The sequence below is a fragment of the Nerophis ophidion genome, linkage group LG01 (genome assembly GCF_033978795.1).
Source record: "Nerophis ophidion isolate RoL-2023_Sa linkage group LG01, RoL_Noph_v1.0, whole genome shotgun sequence".
Lineage (NCBI taxonomy): Eukaryota > Metazoa > Chordata > Actinopteri > Syngnathiformes > Syngnathidae > Nerophis > Nerophis ophidion.
This window is the reverse complement of record NC_084611.1, coordinates 33,022,976-33,045,967: the sequence shown is the minus strand read 5'-3', so window position 1 is coordinate 33,045,967 and position 22,992 is coordinate 33,022,976. Positions and strand designations below refer to the sequence as shown.

Here is a 22,992-nt window from a genome sequence, read left to right as displayed (position 1 = left end):
GGTGCCAAGTCTTGGGTCTTGTCTTGGTGTGGTTCTTGACCCTTACAAGGTCTTGGTCTTAACCTAGGGGTCAGCAACCCGCAATTCTCGAGCCCCATGCGGCTCATTAGCGCCGCCCTAGTGGCTCCCTAGAGCATTTTTTTTTTTAAGATTAAAAATATTGTTGGAAAGCCCACTGTTGAATATGAGTATTTGGTGAACATTGTTTTGTCCTACTAAATATGGCGGTTCTTGAACTCTACATAGTGTGAACTGTGACGCAACATTTTGTTTACATGTAAAATCTTCCACTCCTTCGTTGTCTCATTTTGTCCACCAAACGTTTTATGCTGTGCGTAAATGCACAAAGGTGCACTTTGTTGATATTGTTCACTTGTTGGAGTGCTAATCAGACTACTTAGGCTAACTGTATGTTATTATATTATTATTTATTGTTATCATGTATGTTATTTGAGCTAATTTATTTTCCTTTACTTTTATCCTCCATCCATCCATCCGTTTTGTATGGCTTATTCCTTTCGGGGTTGCGGGGCGCGCTGGAGCCTATCTCTTTGTATATAATTTAGTTTTGAATTTCTCATGACACATTATCTGTATATAATATTGGCTGCATTTCTGATAGTAGTTTGTGTGCCATGTTGTTCCAAACCACAGCAAACGTCAGCTGGCTTGCAAAGTTTGTACTAATTCTATTAAAAGTAGACACCCTGCCATTTCCTTTAAATTGGACACACACATTAAAAGTCAGTAATTTCCAGGAGTTATCTCACCTTCTAAATAGCCTCTGATTTACTAATGGTTTCTAATGTTGTAAAAATGTGTAGAATTAATATAAAGTTGCAACATTTGTCAACGAAGATTTGGGACACATAGTCATTTTGACAGTAGGCTTTTATAGCTAATATTGACACTTTCGTCATGGGCTGCCTTCATTACAACATTTAAATAAGACTTTTAATTTTTTGCGGCCCCAAACCGATTTTTTTTTTTGTATCTTTGGTCCAAAATGGCTCTTTCAACGTTTCGGGTTGCCGACCCTTGTCTTAACCTTTCTAAGTCTCGGTATACAGTAGGAGGTGTTAACTACAAGTCATCGTGTGTGTTCACAGGTTTGTCACCTGAAAGAACACTCTAATGGGAGCCTGAGTAATTGGATGGCTTTGAACGACTGTCATATCGACTGACCGATTTACCGACTCATTTGGTTTCTTGTTTTTTGCTTTCCAGGAGGAGCCCTTTGTGATGGTCTCTGAGAACGTTCTGGGCAAACCCAAGAAGTACCAGGGCTTTTCTATCGACGTCCTCGATGCTCTCGCCAACTACTTGGGCTTCAAGTACGAGATCTACATCGCCCCAGACCACAAGTATGGCAGCTTGCAGCCCGACGGACAGTGGAACGGACTGATGGGGGAACTGGTTTTTAAGGTGAGGAACACCCCAAAAACAAATTAAAAAAGTACACATTTGTGCCCTACAAGTGCAGACTTGCCACAAAAATGATGCCTAATTGTTGGCTATTTATGCAAAATGCTGTGAAGCAATGCACAAGGGGAGGCAGGCAAAACGTCACATGCTATCGGCGTCACTTATGCTAAGTACGGCCTCGGCTTCCCCCCGGGGGGCGACTCTGCACACACTCGGTCCCCTTTTTAGCAGCGCAGTAAGTAAGTAAATCATGTCACGTCCAAAAGTAAATATTTAATTGAAGACACCAAAGGGGGCCCGATGTTTAACTTGTTTATAGTGACGACACTGATGTGGTTTCTCCAGCAGCGTTGTGTGAGTGGATTACAACACAAATACATACAGTATTACGTGACATAATAACCTTTTTTTTTTTTTATCCATCCATCCATCCATACATCCATCCATCTTTTTCCGCTTATCCGAGGTTGGGGCGCGGGGGCAGCAGCCTAAGCAGGAAAGCCCAGACTTCCCTCTCCCCAGCCACTTCGTCCTGTTCCTACCGGGGGATCCCGAGGCGTTCCCAGGCCAGCCAGGGAGACATAGTCTTCCCAACGTGTCCTGGGTCTTCTCCGTGGTCTCCTACTGGTTGGACGTGGCTTAAACACCTCCCTTGGGAAGCTTTCGGGTGGCATCCTGACCAGATGCTCAAACCACCACATCTGGATCCTCTCGATGTGGAGGAGCAGCGGCTTTACTTTGAGCTCCTCCCGGATGACAGAGCTTCTCACCCTATCTCTAAGGGAGAGACACGCCACCCGGCGGAGGAAACTCATTATGGCCGTTTGTACCCGTGATCTTGTCCTTTCGGTCAAAACCCAAAGCTCATGACCATAGGTGAGGATGGGAACATAGATCGACCAGTAAATTGAGAGCTTTGCCTTCCTGCTCAGCTCCTTCTTCACCACAACTGATCGATACAGCGTCCAAATTACTGAAGATGCCAAACCGACCCGCCTGTCGACCTCACGATCCACTCTTACCTCACTCATGAACAAGACTCCTAGGTACTTGAACTCTTCCACTTGGGGCAGGGTCTCGTCCACCAAATCCACCAAATAATTTAGGGATTTCCTGAAAAAGGGAACATAACATAATGAATTTAAACAGGAAGTGGTGTGAATTAAACACCTTCACATTCATAGCAGTGCCAACTGCTACACAAGTATCAACCAATCAAAGTTAACAGACTGTTTTAGGCCCTTGTTTACATTTTACAGTTGTTAACTTCTTTTTATACTTGTTAATGTTAAAAAGTGGGATGCATCTCTGACTAAGAATGGGAATTCTTCACATTTGTAACTGGTATTTGTACCAAATGGGTACTTTAAAAACAATGTCAGTGCGTAAACAATGCCCAAACCAGTTCTTAAAAAATGCCCATTTTGTTTAAAAAAAAAAAAAAACAAGCCTTTACATTTTTTATGGTACTTAGTAGGGGTGTGGGAAAAAATCGATTCGAATACGTTGTGCGATTCAGATTCGATTCTCATTTTTTGTAAATCGTTTTTTTTTTTGTTTATTTGTTTTTTTTTATCAATCCAACAAACCGCTACACAGCAATACCATAACAATGCAATCCAATTCCAAAGCCAAACCTGACCCAACACTCAGAAATGCAATAAACAGAGCAATTGAGGAGACACAAACATGACACAGAACAAATTAAAAGTAGTGAATCAAAAACAAATATTATCAACAACAGTATCAATAATAGTTGTAATTTCAGTATAGCAGTGATTAAAAATCCCTCATTTACAATATCATTGGACATTTATTTAAAAAAAAAAAGAACAATAGTGTCACAGTGACAACGCACTGTGTCCAATGTTTTCACGAAGATGAAAAAAATCATATTTTTGGTTCATTTAATAGTTATAACCAATTTACATTATTGCAATCAGTTGATAAAACATTGTCCTTTACAATTATAAAATCTTAAAAAAAAAAATATCCTATTCTGCTAACATGTCAGCAGACTGGGGTGGATCCTGCTAAAATCCTATTTATTGAATGAATCCAGAATCGTTTTGAATCGAAAAAATATTGCTTTTGAATCGAGAATCGCGTTGAATCGAAAAAATCGATACATTATCGAATCTTGACCACAAGAATCGATATTGAATCGAATCGTGGGACACCCAAAGATTCGCAGCCCTAGTACTTAGTGACATTCAAGCTGAGCAGACCAGTAATTTAAATATTTCAGTTGTATACATTAAATCAGGGGTTCTTAACTGTTTTGACCTAGGGGCCTACTCAAAAAGTAACACTGAATTAGTATTCTTACTCTTGATTTTTATTGTATTTAATAATTATATCCAACCTACTTATGGTTTACAACCCTGTCATAAGATATGAAGTTAATTACACATGTTATTATCTATTTAACACATAGACTCTAGGCTTAGGTCAGGCCGAATGGAAAAACTAGTACTAACCAAATTTACTTCATACGAAGGGATTTGGGTTGTCCCGGTACCAATTATATAGTACTGGTACCAGAATGTATAGCGATAATTTTCTAAACTTTTCAGTACTTTTCAAAATAAATGGAGCTATAAAAAATGTCAATATTGGCTTTATTTTAACAAAATACTCCCAGTCAAAGAACAATTTTACAAGGTTCAAATATCAATTAAAAGGCACTGAAATGGCATCGACCCTGAAGGAAAAGTCTTCCGTATGCTCCTTGACTACAGTCTGCACCGGACCGAACAGCAGGACAGGTGTAACAAATACATATTTACCTGTCAGTCTTTATAACCCCTTGTGCAGATCTGTATGTTCATTATCTAAATGTTTACCTAAGTTTGAAGCAAAGGTGGAAATACTAATTGCCACATTTGGGGAGGCGTGTTTTAAAGCTTGCTGTTTTGAGAGTAGCGTATGTGGGTGTGTGCGCCTTTAAGAACGGCAGTATGTGGTATGAGTGACGTGAGTGAGTGAGTGGACAAGTTAAGAGAGGTAGCGCTAGCATGTGCAGTAGTGTCAATAGCTTTGGTGGATGTCCGATTGTGCCCTGTGGAAATTCTAAATAAAGTGACCAAGTTGTAACTAATCGACGGCCTTGTCATTCTGACCAAGACCGACCTCTAACCCAAGAGCGGAGGTTTACGGACCCATTGTGAAGTGAAAAGTGCCTCCCTGTTAAAGCATCACCTTTTTTATTAGTTTTAAAGCCCAAATACTTCCATATTGCGCTTCATGCACTCTTTTTATTAACAAATCCATTAATCAATCAATGTTTATTTATATAGCTCTAAATCACAAGTGTCTCAAAGGGCTGCACAAGCCACAACAACATCCTCGGTTCAGAGCCCACATAAGGGCAAGGAAAAACTCACAATCCAGTGGGATGTCAACGTGAATGACTATGAAAAACCTTGGAGAGGACCGAAGATGTGGGTGACCACCCCCCAGGGGAGACCGGAGGCAATGGACATCGAGTGGGTCTAACATAATATTGTGAAAGTCCAGTCCATAGTGGATATAACATAATAGCGAAAGTCCAGTCCACAGTGGGGCCAGGAGGAGACCATCCCGAGCGGAGACGGGTCAGCAGCGCAGAGATGTCCCCAACCGATGCACAGGCGAGCGGTCCAACCCGGGTCCCAACTCTGGACAGTTGGCACTTCATCCATGGCCACCGGACCTGTGCCCCCCCCTCCCCCATCCACAGGGAGAGGGGGGCAGAGGAGAAAAGAAAAGAAACGGCAGATCAACTGGTCTAAAAGGGGGTCTATTTCAAGGCTAGAGTATACGAATGAGTTTAAGATGGGACTTATATGCTTCTACTGAGGTAGCATCTCTAACTGTTGCTGGTAGGGCGTTCCAGAGTACTGGAGCCCGAATAGAAAACCCTCTATAGCCTGTAGACTTGTTTGGGGGTCTGGGAATCACTAATAAGCCAGAGTTCTTTGAAGGCAGATTTTTTGCCGGGACATATGGTACAATACAATCGGCAAGATAGGATGGAGCTAGATCGTGTAGTATTTTATACGTCAGTAGTAAAACCTTAAAGTCACATCTTAAGTGCACAGGAAGTCAGTGCAGGTGAGCCAGTACAGGTATATCTATAGGTATATATGTATATAAGTATAAAAAGGTATATACAGTATAGGCCTAATATGATCAAACTTCCTTGTTCTTGTCAAAAGTCTAGCAGCCGCATTTTGTACCAACTGTAGTCTTTTAATGCTAGACATAGGGAGCCCCGAAAAAAATATGTTACAGTAATCGAGACGAAACATAACGATCGTATGAATAATAATCTCAGCGTCGCTAGTGGACAAAATGGAACACCTTTTCTGCGATATTACGGAGATGAAAGAAGGCCGTTTTAGTAACACTCTTAACCAGTAAAATTGAGGGTTTTTTTTCCATTTGTCCTCTCTAAGATGTTATTGCTTGTATGCACTTTGTGTGTGCGTTTTGACACTCTCAACATCACGCACCTTGACACTACCAATTTATTGATCCATTTTTTTTCGAGCAAGCGCAACGGCTACTTTAGCTAATGGCATGCCAGCACCCGCCTTGCTCTCGGTGTGTAAGATATGTTTAGCCTCATCCTCCAGTGGTAATTGTACTTTATAATGATACTTAAAATACTAAGAAATGCAGTTTACTATCTGTATTGGAGGTGATTATAATTGGTGTGAGCGACGGAATATTGTGCATGGAGATACATATTTGCTCGCTAGGCTTTTATCGTCCCTTTTTTTTTGACTCGTATGGCCGTCGGGAATGTTTCTTCAAAACTTAGTGCAACAATAAGTCATACCGATAGTGCCTGTGTTCCTCCAGCAAGTACACAAGTTGCTTTAATATTGATAATTACGTATTCAGTACGAACTAGAGAGCAAGCGTTTGATTTTGTCAGGCACAGTAAACACTCATTACACATTAAAGCTCTCTGGTGAACTTTGACTGGTCCATTACAACACAGGAATAACAACAACAGTACAGCAATTCAAATATATTCAAACATTAAACGAACCCTCGAAATACACTAGAAATATTTCGCAGTGCATCTTGTCGAGGCGCGCTTTGGTTTTCTTGCCTTAAGATGATTTATTAGGCATGTGCATGAGGTGCATTCATAATCATGTTTGCAAAGCAACCTTTTGATGCCCTCCCAGGGTAGCGTTTTATTTATATTTGTTTTCCATATCCTCCTGTTTTCTCGGAACTCTTAAAGCTTGCCATAGCATATTTGCGGCTTTTGTCTCCGATACTAAACATTTTTAATGATCTTTTTCCTCAATTCAATTAATCCTGTACACTTGTGAGAATGTTCACCTTTCTATTATCGGCCCTATTCAAAATCTCCCGAAAGGATGCTTTGAGCTCAACCCATATTAATGTGCAGTGGCTGTAAATACATGCAGCAAACGCACGTTCTTACTTCAATGTTTAACACTCCACACAACAAAAAAAGACAATTATGGGCTGTGCCATGCCAATGTCCTGCCAACATGTTGAGACTTTACACACAATATATTAGGGGTATAAAGGTACACAAATATTTTGGTTCCGTACAGTAAGAAAACAAAAAATTATACATTTTTGGGTTATTTATTTACCAAATGTGTAAATAATGGCATACCATACATATACACACAGGGTCCATTGCCTGGGTTAATGTGGTCAACATATATAAAATAAAATAAGATAAGGCTCAGAATGGTTTCTTAACAAAACCTTTCTACATACAAAGTGCTTTTTTTATTGATTGATTGAGACTTTCATTAGTAGATTGCACAGTACAGTACATATTCTGTACAATTGACCACTAAATGGTAACACCACAATAAGTTTTTTAACAAAGTCAGGGTCCACGTTAGTCAACATTAAACTGCCTCAAGTTGTTGCGCAGATTAAATAAAATGAAAAAATGTTTCTTCTACATATAAAAAGTGAAACATTAAACAGTTTCAAGTCAACTCAGCCTCAGATTAACCCCCCCCCCCAGCCTGGCTAACTTGGTAATAAGAGGATATATAGGCTCATTTTCTTCCACCATAGAAGTGGGTCAAAATCATTTTTTTATTTTTTTTGTCCTGTCAGGCTTCTCAAGCAAATCATATTGTTGATGTAGATGCCCATATTGGCTGTTCAGATTTACTTTACAAAAGAGAAGTGTAGGATACTTCTCTTGTTGCCTTTTTTTAATTTGACTTTATTAAATCCATTTATATTATAATTTTGTGCAACCAGGCCGGAGCAGGAAGGAATAGAAAGAGAAAAAAAGCAAGACAGAGGGGGAAATTGTGGGGATAAGAGGGGTATTAGACAGAGAGACAAAAAAAAAACGTTGCCGCTCTCGATGCTCGTTCTCCGTGTCTCGCTCCTAGTCTCTCGCTGTCCGGTCCGTGGTTTAGTCGGCCGCGTCTCCGTCTCTCGTGTCTTGCTTCCTGTTGCTTCTGCTCTCTAGCCACTGCTGTGGACTCTCCACCTCCTACCCCCTCACCCTCCTCCGCTGCTGCCCTTTTATACAGCCAGAGGATATTTATTGATTGTCTGTAGGTGCGTGATCCACGCACCTGAACTCGATTGAGGCGTTGCTCTCGACACGCCCCGCCTCTCCGCTCGGCCGCATTCTCCACCTCCTTGCCGCCATCTTGGGCCGGGCTCCAGCGTGCCCTGCCCCGCTGGTCGTTCGCCGGCTGCGCCTCTCCACAGGGCTATATAAATACACTTAGATTGATTGACTTTGATTGATAGACACTAACATGTCCAGGGTGTACCCCGCCTACCGCCCAAATGCAGCTGACATAGGCTCCAGCGACCTCGAAAAGGACAAGCAGTACAAAATGGATGGATGAGCAAAATGTTTTTTAAAAATGTGTAACAGTACCAAACTGAGTCAAACCGTGTTGCTTTGTTGTGCATTGCAGCGGGCCGACGTGGGACTTTCCGCCCTGACCATCACGTCGGAGCGTGAGAGCGCGGTGGACTTCACCATGCGCTACATGGACTACTCCGTGGGTGTCCTGCTACGCAAGGCCGAGCGCACGGTGGACATATTTGCCTGTCTAGCGCCCTTCGACTTGTCGCTGTGGGCGTGCATCGCGGGCACCGTGCTGCTGGTCGGCATCCTGGTCTACTTGCTCAACTGGCTCAACCCGCCCCGATTGCCCATGGGGTCCGTGTCGTCAACCACTCTGTACAACTCCATGTGGTTTGTGTACGGATCCTTCGTACAGCAAGGTATGTACAATATGCGTCTCTATTATCTTCCCCAAATCACTAAGAATTTGACCGATTGTTTGCAAATGAGCGTTGATGTGTTCGCGTCTGAAATAAATGTAGGGAAAATTAACATCACTACCTGGCTGCCACCAGAGGGGGTACTGTTGAGTCATTCCCTATTCGTTTGCTGTGTAAAGAACAACAGTATCACTTCAGCTATTGGAAGTTGATTTTTGCATGGAAACAGGAGTTCAGAACACTCTGAGAGGGACATGACTCAAATAGCTGTTGATGGATTATCAATTGATCAAAGAAAATGTGTTTAAAATGGTGATATTGTTTTACTCTTAAAGGGGAACTGCACTTTTTTTAGGAATGTTACCCATCATTCACTATCATTATGAATGATGACGGGGCAGCACGGTGGAACACCAAGCACATTTCTGGAGAGCATTGGCTCCGTGGCGCATTATAAACGCTGCATAGGGATTACCCATAATGCCGTGCATCCGTGACTCTTGGATATATTAGACACGCGCCCCCAACCCCGCCCACCTCAGCCGACGCACGGGGGGGAGGGGTTGTTGCTAGCACGTGTATACCATAGCCAAGAGTCATGGATACCTTGCATTCTGGGTAAGTGTTATTTTGCGTTTATAATGTGTTACAGAGCCAATGTTCTCCAGAAATGTGTTTGGTGTGGGTTCACAGAGTGTGGCGCATATTATTAAGAGTGTTAAAGTAGTTTTATATCACAACCATCAGTGTGATCTGTATGGCTGTGGAACAAGACCCCTGGTTTACAGTTAGTAGAAGCAAAAAACAACTCCTCTGCCATTTTGAAAATGCCGGCAGGGGAAGCGTCACAAATTTGACCCTGCGGTAAAAGTAAGCGTGCGCTAAGTAATTTGGGGAGCGAGTTATACCCGGCAGTAGTTCAAGGCAGGCGCATATCACATGCCCAGCGGCTATTCAAGGAAATACGGTATATATATATAGGGCTTCAAGGTGGCAGAGGAGTAAGTGGAGGTAGTGCGTCTGTGTTAAGGTGGAGACGGGTGGAAGGAGACGGTACAACAGTGGAAGTACAACTCAATTTTTATTGAGTAATTTATGATAACGTAGGATGTGTATGCTACTATGTGTTTGAGTGTGAGCTATGTGCTGGAATTAATACATGGAAATACCGTAAGGAATGTTGTCATGCGTGTTGGATGGTGGCGTCCAAACCAGAGGGAGAAGGCAAAAGCAGTCTCGTGGTCGTGGGGCAGGGGAGAGCGTCCAAAGTCCAGGCAATGTGTCGGGGATCCAGAAGAGCAATCAGGGTTTCGGAGAGGATGGCAGCGGGAATGGAGACAGGGACTGTGGGAGGAAGGAGAGACGAAGGAGATCACAAACAAGGCAGGAGGAAAACGAGCACAGGAATAGATCACTAGTGAGAGTCAGATACGTGAGGCTTACTGCAAGCAATAGCAACGTTCCAACAACGAGGATTCAGCGGCGAGGATCTTTATCCTGTCATCCGTAATCACTGCCAGGTGTCTTGATTGATGATCGTCTCCAGCTGTGTGTGGGAGCGGTCCGCACGGCGCATGTGGAGGCTTGTCTGGACGCGCTCAGAGTGGAGCTGTTGAATGCTCCCGCAGAAGATGGCAAAACAGACTGTGCGTGTGTCATAACAGTCTGCCTCACTATACGAAGGTCCTGAGTAGTCTTGGTTCAATCACGGGCTCGAGATCTTTCTGTGTGGGGTTTGCATGTTCTCCCCGTGACTGCGTGGGTTCCCTCTGGGTACTCCGGCTTCCTCCCACTTCCAGAGACATGCACCTGGGGATAGGTTGATTGGCAACACTAAATTGGCCCTAGTGTGTGAATGTGAGTGTGAATGTTGTCTGTCTATCTGTGTTGGCCCTGTGATGAGGTGGCGACGTGTCCAGGGTGTACACTGCCTTCCACCCGATTGTAGCTGAGATAGGCACCAGCGCCCCCCGCGACCCCAAAGGGGATAAGCGGTAGAAAATGGATGGATGGATATATATATATATATACATATAAATATATAATTTAATAATGCTGATAATTTCCAAACATGTTTTTTTTAAGTATGCACTCTTTGACATAGTTCTAAACTTTGATTATTTTTTTTGTCGCGTAAAACTATCTGAAAATGTGAAATCTGAAAGAAAATTTGTGACACAAAACCATCTAATGTGGAGTGACCGTCAATGATAGCAAATAAGTAAAAAAAAGAAGTCAGAAGCATTTGTCCCACCAGGATTGACCGACGGGGTAATGACCTGCTTCCTCCAAGTTATCTCTTCTCAGATTTACCGTAATCCAGCATTTGGTGCTCAGGTGTGGATATCAAGGGGAGGATTTGAAGCAGAGTCAGGAATTACAAATGTGACCTTAAGAAAAGAGGGCATGGAAAATAAGATTCGGCAAGATTGGTTTGAGTTCCCACGGTTGCTAGAGTATGCTAACCGAGGACAGGGCATGTGGCCTTATCGAGGGAAATCAAAAGTGTTGTTCGAAAGTACTTTGTGGATAGATGGCTTGTATGCTTAGCAAAAACCTTAATGGATTTTGATTAATGTTAAAGGTTCCATTTTTTCTAGTAGGTTTAAACTGTTTTGAGTTTCAGAGGGGTATCAGAAGTGTGTTGTCGAAAATCTAGCCTTTGTGAGAGAATTTTGACAGTTTAAAAGGGATTTTATTAAGCCCTACATGGAAAATTATGTTTTGTGTGTCTGTAGCTTTAATCAGAATCAGAATCAGATTCAGATATACTGGATTAATCCCCGAGGGGAAATTAAGATTTTCAGCACAATCCCATTCAAGAGCAGACAAACATTACAGGGAGACAGAACAGAATTGCTGACGGTTCTGCCAACTTCTGGTGCCCCTTAAAAAAAAATACGAACAGGTCAACGCTGGGGAGGTGAGGGTAAAAAAAAAAATTCAGTCTAAGCCTGGGCCCCTATAAAGGGGGTCCAGACTGAGGCCAAGGGAAAAATAAATAAATCCCATGGTCATAGCACCCATAAGCATGCATGTAAAAGGGAAACATCAACCATCAAAGGACATTAAAGACATTGAAAGAGCAGAGCTGATGCAACCAGACATGTCTACATACAGCCACAAAAGTACAAACAACAAGAAAAAAAAAACATATACACTATGGTGGCTTCTACGGTGTTCCACGCGATCGTCTGCTGGGGTGGAGGGAGCATGGCCAGAGACAGGATCAGACCCATCAAAGCAACCAAGAGAGCCCAATTCTAATGAGCAGTGTTTATTCACGCCTGTCTCTGACAGTTTGTGTCTCCAAATAGCGCTATTGTGTACTTTAGCCACTTTTTAGAGTACATGTAGACTGTTGAATGTAATAGATGTCATATATTCAAAGGTTGGTAGAGGAGCCATTATTTTAAAATAAAATGACTCAAGTCAAAGTAAAAAGTAGTGGTCCAAACAATTACTTGGGTAAGAGAAAGTAAATATTCAATACAAAAAATACTAGTGAAGTACTGAGTAACTAGCTTGTAACTTCTGATTTATTTAGTTGCCATTTCTGATTTATTTATTAATTAATGATTTTTTTTTATGTATTGTAGTAGTAGTACATAGTGTAGTCCTAGTTTATAACAGTAGTCCTAGTTTATAGGTAAGCATTGAACCTTTGATGTCATGTCACATTTTACTGTGTGTAGAATTAGTGCAGTCATGTGACTGCCAGGCTGTGTTTGATTGGTGTAACGTAGACACGAGTCACAAGTGGATTGGTGAAATTGAGTCACATGACAATCACACTCAAAGAAGCTTCTCTAACAAGCCAAATGTGTGCGTCTTTGCGAGCAGTAATCAATAGATTATGAATGAATATAATGAGAATGTGCAGTAAGATCGGAATGAAATGCAATGTTACATTCCTTCTTCACAAAAACAAAAAGTATGTTGCATTAAAACTACTGTATTTTCCAGACTATAAGTCGCTAATTTTTTCCCACGCTTCGAACCCTGCGGTTTATTCAAAGGTGTGGCTAATCTATGCATGTTTCTTCCCTAACGGCTAAATTATGGAATGTATTAAGCAGAAGAAAATCAAACAATGTACAGAAACGATCCACTTTAAGAAACTGTTCAAACTAAAAGTGTTTACAAAGTACAAGAAAGAATCCTGATAAATCCCATGAAATGTATTAAAAACCAAGAAAATCAAAATAATCTTATAAAGGATGGATAAAGACATCAGTGACTTTTCTGTTTTGTTTGATCAGCTGTTTTTACTGCCGTGTTACAGGCACTTTTTGAAAAAAATTAAGGTATGTAAACAAACATTGACAAAGTGAAGTATGTAAATATCTCATTTTAGAACAAACTGTTATATCCAGTATCTGCGGCATATAGTCCTGACAATATGGAACTATGACAAGTACAATTCAACCAAAAAGCTACCTAAGTGAATATAACAGAGTACATGTAGCCCATTACTACCCATCCCTGTATATATCACATACAACAAGGTAAGATTAAGTAATGGTACACTCAGGCACAAACGTTAGCAAAACTAGAATAAAGCTCCATTCTAACATTCATTCACGTTTCAACTGCGACAATATTCTAGGTTAGCCTATTTCTCTAAGAAAAACTGAACGGTCATACTTAACGATTCCACGCCTGTAGCTGACTAATAGATTTATTTTAGGATGTGTAGCATAGACCTGTCCAACAAACCCATCCTCTTTTTTTATGTGTATTATTTTTATTAATCAATCCAACAAAATAATACACAATAATACCGTGGCGTGGCGCAGTGGAAGAGTGGCCGTGCGCAACCCGAGGGTCCCTGGTTCAATCCCCACATAGTACCAACCTCGTCACGTCGGTTGTGTCCTGAGCAAGACATTTCACCCTTGCTCCTGATGGGTGCTGGTTAGCACCTTGCATAGCAGCTCCCTCCATCAGTGTGTGAATGTGTGTGTGTGAATGGTTAAATGTGGAAGTAGTGTCAAAGCGCTTTGAGAACCTTGAAGGTAGAACAAGTACAACCCATTTATCATTTATTTATTTATAATAATACAATTCCAATTCCAAAACCAAACCCGGCCCAGCAACATTCAGAATAGCAATCAACAGAATCATTGACAGAACACAGAAACATGACACAAAACAATCCAAAAGTAGCCAAAACAAAAATTAATAATATCAAAAACAGTATAAATATTAATGAGAATTACAACATAGAAATCCCTCATTGACATTATCATTACAGCAATTTATAAAGAATAAAATAAAAACATTACAAAAATCCCAAACGTCCCACTAGGTTGTGAGTTTTTCCTTGCCCTTATGTGGGCGCTGAACCGCGGATATCGTTGTGGCTTGTGCAGCCCTTTGAGACACTTTTAATTTAGGGCTATATATATATATAAACATTGATTGATTGACAAAAATGAACAGTGGCTTACACTTGCATCGCATCTCAGAAACTTGACAACACATTGTGTCCAATATATTCCACAGGGATAAAATAAGTCATATTTCAGGTTCATTTAATAGTTAAAACAAATATAAATAATGGATCCATATTCCAATATATGACTCATCATTATTGAAGCTAAATGCATTTTTTTTCTACTGCTATCATTTCCATAGCTTGTGTATACCAGTCAGTATGAGTTGGACTATCAACATTTATCTTTTTTTTTTTTTAGTATTACCCGCTTTTGTTATGATGCATATTGAAAGAAATGCATTTTTACAAGAGATGTCTAATAATGGTTTTTTTGCCAATATCTGATATTGTCCAAATCTTAATTACAGATTCCGATATCAACTGATACCGATATATATAGTCGTGGAATTAACACTGTGACGGGTCTCCAGCCGTCCTCGTGTGGGTTGCAGTGCCGATCGATACAGGAATCATCGTAGCAGGTTTGACTCGGGTTTATTATTTCAAAAAACATATTGTCTTGACAGTCGGTCGCGCCAATTTCTAGCTCGGTGGCTCTTTCTGCTCGTCGCGGCGCACCTTTCGGTAGCAGGTGGCTGTGTCTCGCTCTGGATTGATCTCGTCGCTCTCTTGGTCTTCGTTGTCGGGTGGTTCCTCTCCTACTTCTGCCAAGATTGCTCCTCCTTCTCCACTTTTATGCTGCAGCAGAAGATGCAGTGATTGAGAACAGGTGTGATGTGTACGCACCTGATTCTGACGGCTGCAGTGTCGCTCCAGGCATGCCCCGCCTATCCGCTCTGCTGCATGCTCCGCCTCTTGTCCGCCATCTTGGGCAGGACCACCATTTGCCCTGGCCCGCTGTCGGTTCGTCGGCTCCGTCTCTCCACAAACACATTTTCATGCCTAATTTTGTCCCGACACCCCGCTGGATGCTTTAAACAATGTAACAATGTTTTCCAAAATAAATCAACTCAAGTTATGGGGAAAAAATGCCAACATGACCCTGCCATATTTATTATTGAAGTCACAAAGTGTATTTTTTTTTTTTTAACATGCCTTATAACAGCAGCTTGGAATTTGGGAAATGCTCTCCCTGAGAGAGCCTGAGGCGGTTGAAATGGGTGGAGTTTGGTGGTAGCGGGGATGTATATTGTAGCGTCCCGGAAGAGTTAGTGCTGCAAGGGGTTCTGGGTATTTGTTCTGTTGTGTTTATGTTGTGTTACGGTGCGGATGTTCTCCCGTAAAGTGTATGTCATCCTATTTAGGTGTTGGTTCACAGTGTGGTGTATATTTGTAACAGTGTTAAAGTTGTTTATGCGGCCACCCTCAGTGTGACCTGTTTGGCTGTTGACCAAGTATGCTTGCATTCACTTGTGTGAAAAGCTGTGGATATTATGTGATTGGCCCGGCGTGTAAAGGAAGTGTCTTTAAGGTTTATTGGCGCTCTGTATTTACTACACTAATTTCCGATATTACATTTTAAAGCATTTATCGGCCGATAATATCGGCACTCCGATATTATTGGACATCTCTAATTTTTACTCTTTGATGACACGTTACTAAATACACGACGGCCGCGCTCTTCTCGCGAGGGGCGGGTCAGAGGTCAATATGATAGTTTTTGCTGCATTACGTCATGAATACCCTCGGCATCAAAAGCGACTGTTGAGTGTTCTCTATCAAAAGTGGAGCAAGATGGAGTGTAGAAGGTGATACTTTGCTCATGTTTGGTACTAATAAACAGTCTCTCTTTGAACACCATTCAACAAATCACTTGTGCATAATGTGGACCCTTGAAAAAAGGCTTTTAGCGCGAGTTTACTGGAAGAATTCCACTATAAAGAAAAATAGCATGTTACTTTCCCGACAGGTGCAAAACAGAAATTTTCCTTTGAGCTCATTGTCTACAGTCACAGAAAGTTTGCTTTTTGCTTTCAAGAGTCGCTGAATGAGATGCTGATGAGCATTCCGCCCTCCGCTAAACAATCGTCCATCTTGTGCGGCGGCTGTTTGTGGTGCTAATGATGATGCACGCTGATTGCTGTTTGATTTTGGCATTCATTTCTCTTTTTACAAGTAATTAACATTTTAGTCATGGCGTGGTTAATGAGGAAAACGAGTGAGTCGGCGAGTCGTCTTCCTACAGCTCGTGCTGTCAGCGGCCCTTCGGTCACAGGTGATTCGTCACTGATTTGGCAGGCCAAAAATAACTTGGTTGGAATTAGCAGAGCGTAAATCTAAGGTTGAAGTAGAGTTGAAAGATGCTGATATGTTTAAGAGTTATTCCTTTTTACATAGCCATTTTTAGCTAGTACTTTTCCTTTGTGTATTCTAACTAGTCTCTTTTTGTCTTCAGATCCCAGGTTAGTGTCGTAAACCATCAGAATGTGAAGACAACCCCCACATCTCTCTAACCTTATGGTGTTGAGAGGAGGGGGACGGGGCTTTCTTTTGTGTGAAAAGAGAGTGTTTTTCCCCTGGAATGCCAGATCATCTAGAGAAGCCAATATGAATGTATCGGTTAAGTTGACCTCCTAAAGGTTCAGTAAAACTTAAAAATAATCCAATTCTGTCTCGATGGTCCTTCTTACTCAGCATATATATAATCAAAAGAACTTGGAATCGACCAGTAACTTAAATTCCCTGGGAGGAAGAACTGGTCCAACGCAACAGTAGGCACCCTATCAATCAATCAATCAATCAATCAATCAATGTGTATGTATTTAGCCCTAAATCACAAATATCTCAAAGGGCTGTACAAGCTACAACAACATCCTCCTTTCAGATCCCACATCGGGGGTAAGGAAAAACTCAACCAAGTGGCATGTCAATGAGAAACCTTGAAAAGGACCGCAGATGTGGGTGACCCCCCCGCCCCCTCAATGGACGTCGAGTGGGTCTAGCATAATATTGTGAAAGTCTTGTCCATAGTGGATCTAACATAATAGTGAGAGTCCAGTCCATAATGGGGCCAGCAGGAGACCATACCGAGCAGAGACAGGTCAGCAGGGTAGAGAAGTCCCCAACCAATGCACAGGCGAGCGGTCAACCCTGAGTCCCGACTCTGGACAGCCAGCCCTTTATCCATGGTCACCGAACCTGTGCCCCCCCTCCACAAAGGAAAAGGGGGGTAGAGCAGAAAAAGAAAAGAAACGGCAGATCAACTGGTCTAAAAAGGGGGTCTATTTAAAGGCTAGAGTATACAAATGAGTTTTAAGATGGGACATAAATGCTTCTCCTGAGGTAGCATCTCTAACTGTTACCGGGAGGGCATTCCAGAGTACTGGAGTCCGAATAGAAAACGCTCTGTAGCATGCAGACTTTTTTGGGGCTCTGGGAATCACTAATAGGCCAGAGTTCTTTGAACGCAGATTTCTTGCCAGGAAATATGGTACAATACAATCGGCAAGATAGGATGGAGTTAGTATTTTATACTGTACGTAAGTAGTAAAACCTTTAAGTCACATCTTAAGTGCACAGGAAGCCTGTGCAAGTGAGCCAGTATAGGTATATCTATAGGTATGTATGTACATAGGTACATCAAAGTATATAGAGAATAGGTGCAATATGATCAAACTTTGTTGTTCTTGTCAAAAGTCTAGCTGCCGCATTTTGTACCAACTGTAATTTTTTAATGCTAGACATAGAAAGACCCGAAAATAATACGTTACAGTAATCGAGACGAGACGTAACGAATGCATGAATAATGATCTCAGCATCGCTAGTGGACAAAATGGAACACATTTTTGCGATATAACAGAGATGAAAGAAGGCCGTTTTAGTCACACTCTTGATGTGTGAGTCAAACGATAGAGCTAGGTTGAAAATAATACCCCGATTCTTTACCAAGTCGCCTTGTGTAATTGTTCGGTTGTTTTAGAAAATTTAGAAAATAAATGGAGGACATCATGAAAATATTGGGGCAGCACGGTGGAAGGGGGTTTGGTGCGTCTGCCTCACAATACGAAGGTCCTGAGTTCAATCCTGGGCTTGGGATCTTTCTGTGCGGAGTTTGCATGTTCTCCCCGCGACTGCGTGTGTTCCCTCCGGGTACTCCTGCTTCCTCCCACCTCCAAAGACATGCACCTGGGGATAGGCTGATTGGCAACACTAAATTGGCCCTTGTGTGTGAATGTGAGTGTAAATGTTGTCTGTCTATCCGTGTTGGCCCTGCGATGAGGTGGCGACTTGTCCAGGGCATACCCCGCCACCCGCCCATGTGCAGCTGATATCGGCTCCAGGTGTTCCCACGACCCCAAAGGAGACTAGCGGTAGAAAATGGATGGATGGATACTCAAATTACATTGAACCCAGCAGCAAGGCACCTTAAGTCAAGGTCACTTTGGCTGAGGAGGTTTCCCCTATTCCTGACCAGTGGCTGCAACTGGCCAACGAATAAATGACGAGACGTGATAGACTGTGTCAATGCAAACACTTGGCCTATTTACACTACTCTTTCCACCAGGCACTTTCCGTGCTGCCACCTTGGTGGGTTTCACCTTGGAATTATATCCCGAGGGAAGAGTAGGGGAAGTGTGAGGTATGGATGATGAGAGCGAAGACAAACTCCATGCCCGTGAATGTTGCTTTGGGCGTTCTCACACTTGACTTTGAGTGAGAACAAGAAGCATGCTGAGAGACTAGTACTTTTTTTTTTTTTTTTTCTGGGCTTTGGTTTTGTGATGTTTCGTGTTTTTTCTTTGGACTACACTGGTGTAACATCTCCGTATTTTTTTTATTCCTTCTCTCCACAGTCTTTCTAAGTTACACCTTCTCTATTAACTCAGCTTGCCACAAATCTACTCATCATTGCAGTATTATACCTCACTGTCTCCACTTTGCTATGGCGCCACGCATTCCTGCCGCCCTCAGTCTCCTCTTGGATAAGAATGATAATCCTCATTGTACATAAGGGAGACCCTGATTCTCCTTCATTGTTTTTGCTTGTCCGTTATGATTGTGAACGCACCAAACTGAGGCAAGTAGAGTATAAAGCCAGTAAATAGATTTTCTGAGGGCAAAAAATATATATTTTCTGTAACATTTCCGCTATTTGACTCTTTTAAAGAAGTCATATTATGATTTATTTGTACATTTTAAATGTTTTTTTGAGGTCTACATAACATGTAATGGTGGTTCTTTGGTCCAAATGTTGCATGGATTATGTTTTACAAAAATGTTTCCCGTCTTTTGGGACGTGCATCCACTTCGGCACATCTTCTCCCCGACAGCCATTTTGTAGTTTTTTAGCGCTTTCATAGCGGGTCTGCTGACAGATAAATTTTGAACTAGATGGTACTTTTTGTCAAAATGTAAAAAAAGGCGTCGAAATGTAAATAAACGCCTTTGGTGGATCTACACCTGACATTCACTGTAATGATACCAAGTATAGGAGCGCATCTAGTCGATGTAGTATGATTAAGTCGATATTTTTTTGCATCACAAAATATTCTATTGTTTGTCCAGGGTGTACCCTGCCTTCCGCCCGATTGTAGCTGAGATAGGCGCCAGCGCCCCCCGCGACCCCGAAAGGGAATAAGCGGTAGAAAATGGATGGATGGATGGATCATATTATGTTTACAAACTCACGAAAAATGTCCCTGGACACATGAGGACTTTGAATATGACCAATGCATGATCCTGTAACTACTTGGTATCGGATTGATATCCAAATTTGTGGTATCTATTATGTATTGCAGAGGCAGATGACGGCAGACTAACACCAGGTGGCAGTAGTGTACAGAGATGATATATATATATATATATATATATATATATATATATATATATATATATATATATACATATATACACATATATACATATATATACATATATATATATATATATATATATATATATATATACCACATATATATATATATATATATACATACATATATATATATATATATATATATATATACATATATACATATATATATATATATATATATATATATATATATATATATATACCACATATATATATATATATATACATACATATATATATATATATATATATATATATATATACATATATACATATATATATATATATATATATATATATACCACATATATATATACGTACATATATATATATATATATATATATATATATATGTAAATATATATATATATATAATAATCAAACAATAGAAAACGAACTAAGGAAATGGAATGTGAAATATAGATTCAAAAGTGTATGTGCTGTGAGACTATGTGTGTAGATTAACTGAAGTATGTGTTACCAACGTGTTGACGAGAGCGAAGGAACGTCCAGGGGAACAAGCAGGTGATCCGGGATACAAGCGGGGGTCCGTGGGGCTGAGAGGGGCGTCAAGAGATCCGAGTCCAAAGTGGGGCGGTCGAGGAAAAAGGGAGGCAGTCAAAGTCCAGAGGGAGAAGAGAGACGCACAGCTCTCTTTCCTGGCGACGGAGGGGTACTGCGAAGGAGACACAAGGAAACACACTGAGAAAACGGAGAGGGAGAATACAGGGAGAGCAGGATCACATAAAGCAGGATTATCGCTTACTGAACGTGATTGAGAACTAAGTTCCCGCGAGGATCCCTGGGTCCACTGGGTCTTTGAAGCAGCTCACGTCATCAGTCACAGGTGTGGACTGCAGCCAGCTGCGGCGGAGAGTGGGCGCGGTCCGCTTGATGAGCGCGGGGGCGTGTCCGGGTGCGCTGTCAGCGGGCCCTCTGGGTGGAACCGCAGTGGAGGAAGACGCAGACCGCATGAGCCACAACAGTATCCCCCCCCTATGGGCAGATTCCAGATGTCCTGGAAGTCGAACCCCCCAGAAAACAGGAACTAAAGCCAAGGGCGGGTGGAGGGGCAAACTGGTGGTGGGTCGCCGACCCAGGTGTCCCCGAATCCACCGGGGACAAGTCTGGTGGCGGCGGCGAGTAGAATGCCTCTGAGGCCGGCGAGGCGGGCGACCAAGGAACGGCCACCATCTTGGGCGTCGAGAAGGCGGACGCGAGTGGCGCCATGGTGTGTCCCGCCAGAAACGAGGAGGTGACGTCGGAGGCGTGGAAGCAGCAGAAGACGTCGTCTGAGGCGTAGAGGAATAGGCGGTTGACATCGGCGGCGTGGAAGCGGCAGACGTCATCGGCGGCACCGTGGAAGCGGCAGACGTCATTAGAGACGAAGACGAGAAGGGCAGCTGAGGAGCTGGCCAAGGTGCTGAAGTCGGCGCTGCAGGCCATGGGGCAGAGGTCGAGGCCAGCCAGGGAGCTCGTGGAGACGAGGTGGTCAGCCTGGGGACTGATGCTAGCTCGGAGGCTAGCTCGGGGACTGGCGCTAGCTCGGGGGCTAGCTGAGGGGCTGGCACTAGCTCGGGGGCTAGCTGAGGGGCTGGTGCTACCTCGGGGGCTAGCTGAGGGGCTGGTGCTACCTCGGGGGCTAGCCGATGGGCTAGTGCTAGCTCTGGGGCTAGCCGAAGGGCTGGGGCTAGCTCGGGGGATAGCTGAAGGGCTGGGGCTAGCTCGGGGGCTAGCTGAGGGGCTGGGGCTGTGGCTGAGAAAAGCGGAAGATAGGTGGAATTAGTTTGGCAGGAGGTACCCTGTATGGGTGCCGCTGCGCCGCCACACCAGCACAGCCACCAGTTCTATCCACCCCCTCCAAAATCGGATGCCAGACGCTTCCTGCAGACTGAGGAACAGTCTCTAAGGGTGGGAAGAGGGTGTCCAGGCGACGAGAAGATTCCTCTTTGCAAATTTTGCTACTGAACATCCCCTTCCAAGACATGTTGACGGGACAAGACAAATCCTCCCGTGTGGAGCAAAAAAAAAAAAGAAAAAGACAGTGAATGGGAGAAGAGGGAAAAAAAAAATTCACAAGGGGCTGCGCTAAAGTACTTGGCCGTCAGGTACCTAATCGATTGGCCGGTTTATACTGTTATGTTTTAACTAAGGGAGATGACAACAGACTAACACCAGGTGGCAGTATGTCCAAAGATTTTTTATATATAGTAAATATATAAATACATCTATAATACTAATAATAATAATAATAATAATACTGCTAACGAATAAACCAAGGAAATGAAGTGTGACCAAAACTCAATTGTGTATGGTGTAAGGCTATGTGTGTGGATTAACTGAGGTGTGTCTTTACCAAAATGTTGACGAGAGCGAAGGAACGCAGAAGTCCATTGGAAAATGTGTCCAAGCGTGAGGTCGAGAATCCAAAAGGCAGTCCGGGAGGCAAGGGGAATAACAGGGGATCTAGGAGAAACACGGGGAGTGTCAGGTACAGAAAGGCTATAATCTGGCGAGTGATGGCAGGTTGTCCGGATCTATAAGGCCAGCTCCATTATCACCATCAGGTGTGAAGATTGCCGGTGATTGATTGCAGCTGGCGGCTGCTGCAGGGCGGAGACGCGCACAGCTCGTTCCTGGATGTGTGCACCCGTGGGCGTGTCCCGAGGTGCGCACACATGGACGAGGGGCGCTGGCAGGGTTCTGAACCGTAACAGTATCATCCAAAACTAATGTAAAGCATCCAAACAACAGAATAATAAGTGATTATTACATTTTAACAGAAGTGTAGATAGAACATGTTAAAAGAGAAAGTAAGCAGATATTAACAGTAAATGAACAGGTAGATTAATAATGAATTGTTACTGCTTGTCCTTTATAATTTTGACAACATAATAGAATGAAACATGTCACTATTTGTTACTGCATATGTCAGCAGACTGAATTAGGAGCCTTTGTTTGCTTACTTACTACTAAAAGACAAGTTGTCTTGTATGTTCACTATTTTATTTAAAGACAAATTTGCAATAAGAAACATATGTTTAATGTACCCTGAGTTTTTTGTTTTTTTTGTTAACATAAAGCCAACAAAGCAATT

The 22,992-nt window shown here is 42.4% G+C and overlaps 1 protein-coding gene across 3 annotated transcripts in view; it reads left to right on the top strand.

Annotated features, from left to right (window-relative positions):
- The window catches only part of grid2 (glutamate receptor, ionotropic, delta 2), a 1,199,099-nt gene that overhangs the window by 884,465 nt on the left and 291,642 nt on the right, over positions 1-22,992 (top strand). For all 3 annotated transcript variants that reach the window (XM_061901055.1, XM_061901073.1, XM_061901064.1), the window contains exons 10-11: positions 1,228-1,425; positions 8,367-8,679. In XM_061901055.1, coding sequence (XP_061757039.1) covers positions 1,228-1,425; positions 8,367-8,679 — 511 coding nt within the window. The remainder of the gene's footprint in view (positions 1-1,227; positions 1,426-8,366; positions 8,680-22,992) is intronic.